General features: G+C 39.6%; 1 protein-coding gene across 1 annotated transcript; it reads right to left on the bottom strand.

Moving 5' to 3' along the window:
- Positions 1-5,155: 5,155 nt before the first annotated feature.
- On the bottom strand, positions 5,156-10,610 carry si:ch1073-59l16.1 (polymeric immunoglobulin receptor). Its single transcript, XM_052542318.1, has 8 exons — positions 10,531-10,610; positions 9,798-10,088; positions 7,629-7,980; positions 6,774-6,868; positions 6,604-6,674; positions 6,405-6,461; positions 6,179-6,244; positions 5,156-6,032 (listed from the first exon to the last, which is right to left on the bottom strand). The coding sequence occupies exons 1-8, from the start codon at positions 10,577-10,579 to the stop codon at positions 5,991-5,993; spliced, it is 1,023 nt and encodes a 340-aa protein (XP_052398278.1). The 5' UTR covers positions 10,580-10,610; the 3' UTR covers positions 5,156-5,990.
- Between the last annotated feature and the right edge of the window lie 1,115 nt (positions 10,611-11,725).

Below are 11,725 nucleotides of genomic sequence, written 5' to 3'. Positions count from 1 at the left end.
CTCTTGGCCAGGCTCTTCTGCACGCACAGGACGATATTAAAAACATGCCCGAGTCTGACCGGAGTCTTACAGTCTGTCTGGATATAAAACAACACAACAAGAGATGTTCTAGACTGCTGTCAGACACAAATAAACATGCCATGACTTACATTGTGCTTGTTTAGGCTATATATAATAAATAAAAAAGCAGAAACATATGCAATAATTATATTATTTTTTATTTTATTTTTTATAGTTTTACAATCAGATTATTTCTTTATGTGCACTGGCTTTAAATAAATCTGCCAGACAACATAAACATGAGGTCACTAATGACATGGTTTGGTAATCATTCAGTGACAGGTACACACTCTGTTTTTATGACTTCAGGTTCATGTAAACGCATGCTATATGAATATAATCACAAGGTAACTCGAATTCCTGCCAAGACGCTATCAATCATGAAGTTATTACAGTAAAATCATGAATCATAATTGAACAAATCAAAATGAATCTAAATGATCAAAACGTTGAAACTTAAAACGATTGTGAATCGAGACTGTAAACACATTGGTGATTAAAGAGCAATCGAATGCAATATTTTGTATAAATAAAAATAGCATTCACAAGGATTTTTATATGAAGTGTTTCACTACTGAGCAACACTGAATACAATCCAGCTTAGTCTGATAACATGAACATCCAGAATCATCAGTAGTTTCGATTAGTGACTTCAAAACCATCTCTTTTCACCCAAATATTGTCCAGATCTAGCCAGTAGACAGCCTCCTCATGCATATACTCATCCATCTGACCTCGTGGAGCCTCCATCCCCCTGAAGACAGACACTGATGAGACACCAGCGTGTGATCAACCCTGCGTCTGATGGAGCTGTGTTTGCTTCTTCCATTACTGAAAAATAATTTTACTAATTGTAGTTAACAGTGACATCACTGATTCAAAGACTGCGAAAGAAAGAGGTCATATTTAATAAGGTGCCTTTGTATTCCCCCACATCAGCCTTTCTGTACAAATAGTCATTAATATATACATTACATTATGTTGTTTGATGTCTTGCATGGTATTTTGTTGTTGATTAATAAAGTCCGCAATTTAAAGTATGATGCGTTTTAAAACTTTCTACAGTGTTGCTGGCAGCAATGGACAATTACACACAGGTTAGTTATAGATGTAGTTGTTGAGCACAAGAAGTGGTTTACATCCAGTATTAACCTGACCTGGTTTTGGCAAATGATGGGTCTGGTGTTTAACCTTGAGATGTGTTAGAAACGGCCCGTCTGGCACACACCTCATTTAGAGCCCAAACCTCAGAAACACTCATTAATATACGCTGCAACAGTGTTCGTCTAAAATAAAACCCTGTCTACGCTATTAAGCAGTAATGGGGTTAACCGTAAGTAGGGCAAACAAAAAACTCTTCACTTAAGGGAATATTTTAGTCCACAGAGTAATTCTTCAACAAAGTTCATGTTCAAAAGAATATAATGCCATTTTTGTGCTAATTGGGCAAATAAAAGAGGTACAGTGTGTTACTTTCTAGTATGAGAGACTTTAGAGCTAATGCATCTAATGCATAATTCATATATTGCCTTTTGCTTCTGTCAAAACAGATTTTTAATCCACAGAGATGTAGAGACCAAAAAGATTGGATTTTCATTGACATACAACCTCAAAATCTGAAGGAGACGTGAGTGGTGCTTGGAAACCTCACCGCCACAATGTATCTGTGGTTGCTAGGGTCTTATAGATGGTTGCTAAGTGTTTGCACACTTCAGAAATCAAAAGAGCGCATCCTTGGATCTCTCAGTGTAACTCTATAGGTTATGTGCACCAGTTTTAGCATCTACCAGGGGAAAATGATGGAAGCCATGCAATAAAGAAATAAAGACGGTAATTTTGACATTTTATCTTACAATTCTGAATTTTGAAAAAGAAAAAAAGTTCTTGCAGACAGTTCAAATCTCTGTTTTCTGTTTTTGACACAATAAATAAATAAATAAATAACTGAATTCTGGGTTTAAATCTTGCAGTTCTGTCTTTTTTTTCTTCTTTTTCTTCCAGAGAATAAAAATTGTAATTATGACTTTTTTTTTTCAGAGTTGCTGAATTTACAGGGCGTTTTATTTCTATATAAAGTGGCTGGTTAGATCAGACTAACTGAACTTCCTGTAAGAGAAATGAATTCTTCACAGCAGACAGCGCTGGCACTTTCTGATTTAGTGCAGGAAAATCATGTAGCAGATGCTGAAACATTCTTCCTTTTTCATAAGTCTCAGTGGTGTTTGTTCTGCTTATTATGGGATGTCTGGCTGGTGGTTAATGAGGAGTCCTGATGAAACGTCTGGATGACTTCTCTCACACTCCAGTGAGCAGACAGATCACTTCCTCAAACACATTCACACAGAGACATCCTGATCTGTGTCTCTTCTTCTGTCCCTTGCTCCCAGCAGAGGAACTTCAGTTTTCTTGAGAATGTGTGTCAGTGAGGACAGTCTGACTCCAGCCAGACGGGTAAATGAACCAGAGCTGTGGTCTCACACGTCTCCACGAGTCTCGCCGTCTGCTAGCAAACACACTCGCTCTCCCTCGCGTCTCACGGGTTACTGAGGCTCACACACCATTTATCCTTAATTAGTGTTATAAAGTCTTTCAAAAACACGCTCTCATCGGGGCATTCGTGTCTGGAAGGGAGGAGAGTTGTGTTGAGACGAGGGAGATGAACACATTCACACTGCCTCTGTGTAGATTTAGAGCTTGGATTATATTTACCTCTGTTTGCTGAGGATAAAAGTGTTCAGTTGTTACATGTAACTCATTCAGCACCGTTTGTGCAACAGATGTGAATTATATCACAAATAGTGTGACTTGTTGAAGAAACAGTGCTATACAGTTTTTCTTTAAAAGGAATTCAACAATGTGCTGAAAATATCCTCACCTTCAGGCCAACCACAGTGTAGATGAGTGTGTTTCTTCATCAGGTTTGTAGAAATGTAGCATTGCATCAGTGTCTCATCAATGGATGCTCTGCAGTGAATGGGTGCCGTCAGAATGAGAGTCTGATAAAAACATCACAATAATCCACAGCACTCCAGTCCATCAGTGAACATCTGGAGAAGACAAAACCTGAAACACATCCAGCATTAAGATGATTTTAACTCAAACACATAGAGTCACCCATTCACATCCATGAAACACTGATGCAGTGCTGTATTTTTACAAACCTGATGAAGAAACACACTCATCTACTGGATGACCTGAGGGGGAGGGTATTTTCAGTGAATTTTAATTTTTGGCTCAATTATTACTTTAAGTTGGCATGAAATAAAAACTCACTCTGTTTTCTAAATGTGAAGCTGCTGCAGTCTGATCAGAGCGTGTAGCACATTATTTTCTCTCGCTCTCAGTTTCCTGATTGTTGTTTTGTTGTGGGCTGCCAGGGCCCTCCCGGTGCTCAGGTGACAGTGGCAGACCTCTCTTTAAGTGTTAATGGGACGTCACCAGCTGTCCGCACAGGTAGATCCAGAGCCCTGCTCCAAACCATCTGTGCATCCTCCATCATTACCGCATCTGAACAGAGAACACAGGGAAATCAGCGAGAGGAGACCAGAGCTCAGGAGACACAAACGGAAGGAGGGTTTAAACAGAGAGCAGGATAATGAGGAGCGCTGGGATCTCCCGGAGGAATACGACCAGCTGTCCCCCACAGAACCCAGAGGCCACCTGCACCCCATTCCCACACTCTCCAAACCTGACTCATGTCAGACTGATCCAGGATCAGCTCTCCCTATCAGACTCATCATCATGATCTAAAAAACTCATAAGCAAAGGTACTCCAAAATGTAGTGAACAAATAAAAAGCATTTATGGCTGATCTGGTCACACTTATGAAGAATCATCGCAAGCAGAGATTCATCACTCTCAGACTGTTAATTAATTGAAACGCTTCATTATTTATCATAGGGGTCATGACTTCATCATAAGCTTCTGAGAAACAGCTGAAGCCGGTTTGCTGGACTTATGAAGTTCTCACACACAGACCAGAGCAGAGTGAACAATACAGTCCAGTGTGACTCTTCTGTGTGTGGTTTATAAAGCATCTATAAACAGACTCTGGGTGATCTCAGGTCATGTCTCATTGTGAGGCTGGTGATGAATGTCTCCGAGGCCCTCCTGAGGAATCAGTCTGTCATTACACACAAACCTCAACTTCACTCTACTCAGGAGTTTTAGAGTACATTTTACCAGAAACTACACATTCAGTTTTCTACTACAAAAGTTTGCAATTAATTCAGTGTGTTAATTGCCATTTCTTTGTAATTATTTGTGCAATTAACTAGGGTTTTTTTCAGTGTTTTTTTTTTAAAATTCATTTCTGCTTAATGTTTCAGTGAACTAACACTGCACACTCTCTCTACATCATCGATAGCACAAGATATCCATGTCTCTCTCCGTTTACAGCCACTCACTCTTTACTGGAATATTAATACCTTCATGTTCTGTAGAGTCTGATGTAATTGCTGGGGTCCTAAAACTGATCATTTTTCCTTACCCTTCTACAAATATTTCCTGCTGACCTAATGAGGCAGAGATGACAGATATCATTGAAGTTTTAACCCAGAAATGTGTCTCTAGATATTATGCTCTATCTGACACACAAAACACGTGGGTAACTCTTAGAGCCAGACTAAATTATTATAACATTATTGTGAAGGATGTTTGATGCATGTTGTTAAATGTCCATAATCGGTTCCTCGTAATATTTGGAAAATTCATGCAAGTATGAAGATGACCATATGAAGTAACTGACCTCAATGACACTGGAATGAGGGAAACCTCTGACACACACACACACACACACACACACACACACACACACTGTGTTCACATTGAAACGAATGTATTTGGCAGTCACTTTTATTCAAAACTTGCACTGCATTCAAGGGACAAGCTGACATGTTCAGTTCATGCATTCCCTGGGAATTGAACCCATGACCTTGGGTTATAAATGAGGTGCAGAGATGTTCCCTGTAGCTTTTAAAACCGGACACATAAAAATGAATTAAACAGTAAATAAATAAAACATCTCTTTAACACAGAGGTCTTTAGTTGATATCAGAGGGAAGCTGCAGATACACCGGATTCATTCCTCCATTCCTGATGCTGCCACTGATGAGAGTCAGAAATCAAACATTAATATAGACTATAGTTATCATTTCCATCCTGACTACAGCAATCAATCACACAATCACATTGTTCATACAATTCATATTGTGTGCACTGCCTTCTATAAGACCTTTAGGATGTTCACTACTGCTCAAACATTTGGAGATTTATTCATTTATTTTTAAGAAATTAATAATCATCAGGGATGCATTTAACTGATCAGAAGTGACAGTAAAGACAGTTATAATGTTACAGTAGATTTCTATTTCAGATAAAAGCTGTTCTTCTGAACTTTCTGTTCATCTGTGAATCCTGAAAAATAAAATGCATCACAGTTTCCAGAGAAATATTGAGCAGCACAACTGTGTTCAACATTGATAATAATCAGAAATGTTTCTTGAGCAGTAAATCATCATATTATTCTGATTTCTGAAGATCATGTGACACTGAAGACTGGAGGAATGATGCTGAAAATACAGCGGAGCATCACAGAAATACATTACACTTTAACACAGATTCACAGAAAACAGATGATTTACACTGGAGTAATATTTCACTGTTTTACTGTATTTTGATCAAATAAATGCAGCCTTGATGAACAGAAGAGACTTCTTTGGGAAACATTAAAAATCTTACCGAGCACAAACCTGAGAGCAGCAGTGTATTAGAAATTAGAAATAATTCACCAGGATATTTTGTTAAATAAATACAGCTTTGAATAATCTCTCAATAGATATGGAATAGTCTTGTGTGCTCTAACAATTGGATTTATGGCCCAAGGAAGATTATAAAGGAACTGATATTAAACAGTTGATCCAGACTCACAGTCACGTCTTCATAATGTTCACATAATCTGGTTCTTGCTGAGACTAGGGGAGAAAAAAAGACACAAATTATTATGACGTACTGTAGATCCGCAATCAATTTGTGCTATTTTAAAGCATGTTATTTTCTCAGCAATACAAAAACTATGCAATCTAAATAAATATAGAGGAAATATATTGTAAATATTTACAGCATTTAAGGAATCAGTTTTTTTGACCACAGCCAGGCCGGTGGATTTATGACTGGAAGCAGGTATCTGTCACACACACACACACACACACACACACACGCACACACACACACACACACACACACACACACACACACACACACACACAGGTATTTCAGTGGTCTTCATCAGTGTTTAACTATAGTATGAAAGGCAGAAGATAAAGGGAAATCCTTGATATGCACACCTCACTGAGTTCAGCCATATTTTCATACACTCCTTCAGCAGCAGAACAGCCATTTGACTATCATTGAGAACAGAAAAAGAGTTTTCTATGAATCTGTCCAGTCTGTTGTTTCTCTGAATGTAACAGCGTACAGGTTGATCCCTGATCTATTACAGTAATGCTGAACCGCAGTGTGATGATGCAACGCTGCTGAACTCACACGCAATGACTGTTCCCTGTGCATAGTCACATAAGGACCTCCCTCTGCTTCATTCACAGACTGCAAGAATCCTAAAAGGACAGGTGCATAGAAACCATCATCATGCTGTGTATAGAACACAGGGACTCCGCATATGTCCACAGAACTAAAGATGCAAGTAAATTACTTACTTCTTTTGCAAAACCTAGCCAGTTTCAGTGCCAAGTAAATGAATGTGAGCAGGAGAATTTCCAAAATCACAGGCAACAGAAAGAAAATAGCTGTCCTAAAATACAACAGAAAAGTGAAAGGATTTTATCTTCTGAATAACTGCCTACCCACTTCAAACTCAGCATCATGTCAAAGTTATAGTTTTAGAAGGCAGAAAAAAGCTGAAAATTCTCAAATGGACATAAATGGTTTAAAGAAATATTCCACACAAACGTGATCATTGTAATTTGTCATCATTACTCTCTTATGTCGTTCCACACCTGTATGACCTTATTTCTTCTGAAGACCATGAAAGCAGATACTCTGACAAATGTTCAAGCTGCTCTTTTCCTTAAAACAAATGCATTTAATTAAAATAGTATCCAAAAAGGAACCATAAAAGCCCCCCACATAACTTGTAAATATTGACCTTTTCTTCAAACTGAAGTCTTTATACGAGCCCAGAAGACTTTTATTTTGACACCATTTGGCCACTATATGCCTCCATTATATGGAAAAGAGCGGCTTGGACATTATCAATAATATCACAAATAAATAAGAAAGATAAAAATAAATAAATAATAAAATGTAAAAAATAAATAAATAAATAAAACACTTTTTGTTTTTCTGCATGTCATGCAATCATTACCTGACTTCAGAGAACCGTAAACATGAAAATGTGTTGTTAAATTATTGAAATATTAACTTGCTGTCTCAGTGGGAATTTAAGTAAGTATTTTAGGTCAAATAGCTAAATAGTTTTGCCCTGAAGAAAGACAGGCTTATGAGTTTGGACCAGCATGACTCAGTGAGTCGTTATATTAAAGTATTGTCACCTTTTGCGAGTGCTAGGTGAGAACTGACCAGGCTCTGCTGTAGTTGGAGTCATACTGCTCTCCTTCTGATGGACAGTGATATGAACAGGCATCTGCAGATCTTCTGTCGTGCACCAGTACCATCCTGTGTTCTCCTTCTTTAGCTGGCTCATGCGTACAGTCGTGTTTCTCAGACCATGTATGATCTTAACCGAGGCTCCAGCTAACGTCCCAGATGCTCCTGTAATGCACTGATCTCCAAACTTACACCATTTTACACCATATTGTGCACCCTGATGGTAGCAGGTGATGGTAACGCTGCCATTCTCAGATCCAGTCACAATCTGAGAGTTCACATAAAGTCTTGGAGAGTCTAGAAATAGCATAAAAAATGTCTCTGTTATGTATGGTAACCCTTGTTCCATACATAACAGAATGAGGGAACGGTGATGTCACGTTGGTGTCCGGCGAATTGGGATAGCTTTGATAGACTTTGAGTGTAAACTAAACGAGCCAACGCACATTGGCATACAATTATTGCATCCAGCAGCAGCTGATCACAGCGTGAGTATAATAAGGCAGCAGGTGCAATGCCTACCAGGTCTTCACCGAGGATCCAAGCCGGTGACCCTGCGGATCAGTGGTGGCCACAACCCGTTTGAGGTGAGAACACTGGAGGATACCGCCTCTACATGAAGGCTATGGAACCTACCGAATGTGTTAGGGGTCACACAGCCCGCAGCTCTACAAATATCTGTCAGCGAGGCGCCACCAGCCAGTGCCCAGGAGGATGCAACACTTCTAGTTGAGTGAGCTTGCAACCTGAACAGGCAGGGCACACCCTGTGCCTGATAAGCAAGGGTTATGGCATCCACAATCCAGTGGGCCATCCTCTGCTTAGAGATGGCACTCCCCTTCTGCCAGGCTCCATAACAGACAAAGAGCTGGTCAGAGATCCTAAAGCTTTGTGTTCAGTCTATGTAGCATCTCAATGCTCGGACAGGACAGAGCAAAGCCAAGGCTATGTCTGCCTCCTCCAGGGGCAGCACTTGCAGATTCACCACTTGGTCTTTGAAGGGTGTAGTGGGAACCTTGGGCACGTATCCAGGCCAGGGCCTCAGGATTACCTGGGAGTCAGCCGGCCCAAACTCTAGGCATGAATCATCGACCCTCTAAAGAACCTGATGACAAGGTCAATCTTGCCTTGGCCTGGTGCACCTGCAGTAACGCCATAGCGTTTCTTCCATACAGAAAAGCAATGGGGTGGGGCACTGAGAACCAGCACAAACCACCATGAGAACCAATCTTCCTGCCTCAAGGGCTCGGGATGTGGTAGAGATTTCCCCTCGAGCCCTACTCTTTCTGCGGTCCGGGAAAGCATAGCGGTCATCGCCGGATCCGATTCAGGGTTTGCCACCATCCCGGAGGGCTGCAGCACAACTGAATCTTCATCGGACAGCTCTCCCCTCGATGCTGAGATTGACATCTGGTGGGGGGGAGTCCCACTGGAGGGATTGTCCCCAGAGGGTTGGTTTCCTGCACGGTTTGCCACTACTGTAATTCTCAAACCACCCACACTATTGCTGGAAGTGGTTCTCATCTGTCGGCCATCAGAACAAGCCCCAGATCGCGGCAGCAGCAATGGGACTCCGCTCGGCTCTGAAGCGAAAAAGCTGGAATGCATTGCACCTGCTGCCTTATTATACTCAGCTGCAGCTGGATGCAATTATTGCATGCCAATGTGCATTGCCTCGTTTAGTTTACACTCTAAGTAGACTGGTCTATTGAAGCGATATCCCAATTCATCGGTCACCGACGTGACGTCGAGAGTGACCAACTGAAAGGGAACATCAGTTGCCACTCATTTAGCAATGTGTTAAAGGAACAGTTCACCCGAAAATGTAAATTTGCTGAAAATGTGCTCAGCTGTTTGGACTCTCATTCTGACGGCACCCATCCAGTGCAGGGCATCCATTGGTGAGACACTGATGCAATGCTACACTTCTCCAAATCTGATGAAGAAACAAACTCATCTGCATCTAAAATGGCCTTAACGTAAGCACATTTTCATTTTTGGTTGAACCATTCCTTTAAGAATAATAAAATTTCTGTAATTTACCCTAACTTTATGAGTTTGTACAATTTCAGTTTGACATCAGAGAGGTTCAGATAACTGTAAGATGCTCTCACCTGGTGTGATGTCCAAGAAAAACCCTACATATATATCAAAAGCTAAAGGAATATGAATGGTACACCAGTAATAGCCAGGCTCCTGGACATCATCCATGTGGACGGTGAAGATGTGACCTTTCGTGTCATCTGAGATTTTGTAATGATATGTCTGGACACTTGATAGCCAATAGTCTCCAACGCTCAAGTATTTGTATGAAAATGCATATGTATGATTATATAAACAAGGAATTATGACAGACTGTCCTCTCCGAGCAGATATCTGGCTGACTGTAGTGATGCCCTGTGCTCCTTCAAAAAAGAAATATTGTATAAATTAAAATAATGAATTGATTAATCCCAAATCTGTGGTGTTTTATGCCATTTTTACAGATTTAACTTCATATTTAATTAAAAAATATAATATAATATATGAATATAAACATTAATATAACAGTTTGATCTAAATACAGTCAAACATTTTAAATGTAACCTTTAAAAAAATCCTAAAACGTTTTTTTTTTTTTTTTAATCCCATATTTTCAATACCTACTGAAAATACTGTGAACCTACTGTTCACTCTTTATGCCAAATCAAAATATTGTTAACTTTATAAATCCAGTAGTCTTGGATCTTTGCATAAACATGAAAATCTTGAGATTATTCATATAAGAAAATTATTCATATTTGACAGGACAGTAAAGCAAGTGTCTCTGTAAATAAACATTACGGATGCTTGTGAGGTGGTTCTCACCTGAGAGTCTGAAGAAGCTGAAGATGAAGAGAAGACAGTTCAGATCCATGGCTGTGTCATTGTGAAGATGTTTAGTGGGAACTCTGTCATTTCTCTTCTTGAGTTCCTGTTTTTCTGCTGCTCTGGTCTGACTCACCCTCCGCACAAAACACCAACATTTTGCAAGAGTTTTTGTGGATAGTGTGACAAAACTGCTTATTTATTTATAACATATTTAAGCTGGGTGAAACCGGTGTGACAGATTCCCTCTAAAGCAATAAATAAAACAGCATTAACACTGACAGAGACAAACCGACCGCCTTTTTGTCTATAAAGTCTTTCCAGGAATTACAAAATTTTCTTTTTAATAATAATACAGTTTTTTTCGATTTCTAAAGGACAGTGAGCACAACTGGAGTCACATGTGCAAAACTCTAACTACAGTCTGCACAGCAGCAGTTCATGTGGACCAAACTCTAGTTTCGTTTTTATTGCTTGAACACAGTTTTCAAAACTCTACACACTTATCCCATGACTTTAACCACAACCTGCACAACACTGTGGATTTACAGAACTTTGTTCAAATGCTAACACACTGCTGTCAAAACTGTGAAGCACACATTCAAAACAGAATAGATTTCAAACACTGCTGATTGCAATTTCAGGATTGGCCCTGAAAATTATTTGTTCGAATTACAGTATGTACTTTTCTACCTTTTTTTCTCATTACTGTAATTCTGTAAATTACTACAGACTATTGAAGCAAGCTGCTAATTTTCATTTACCTTAAAGAATTATGTTCTAAACATGTAAATAAATAATGTGAAAGAATGTCCCTCCTTTCTCTGAAGAAAATATGACTTTGTATGATGTCACTGAAATTGTTCAAACTGTAAAGATGAAAAGTGAGTATTTTTTCTGTGTTGGCGTTTGATGCTAGTGTTTTTCCTCTCGGTGTTCTGAGTGACGGTGTGTTTTATCTCGGCGAGGGTTGTGTGTAGTGTTTTTCCTCTCGGTGTGTTCCGAGTGACGGTGTGTGTTATCTCAGTGAGGGTTGTGTGTAGTGTTTTTCCTCTCGATTTGTTCCGAGTGACAGTGTGTGTTATCTCTGTTAGGGTTGTGTGTAGTGTTTTTCCTCTCGATTTGTTCCGAGTGACAGTGTGTGTTATCTCGGCGAGGTTGTGTGTAGTTTTTTTTCTTTCGGTGTGTTCCGAGT

This window comes from Carassius gibelio, chromosome A24 (assembly GCF_023724105.1).
Source record: "Carassius gibelio isolate Cgi1373 ecotype wild population from Czech Republic chromosome A24, carGib1.2-hapl.c, whole genome shotgun sequence".
Classification (NCBI taxonomy): domain Eukaryota; kingdom Metazoa; phylum Chordata; class Actinopteri; order Cypriniformes; family Cyprinidae; genus Carassius; species Carassius gibelio.
This window is presented reverse-complemented; position numbering and strand designations above follow the sequence as displayed.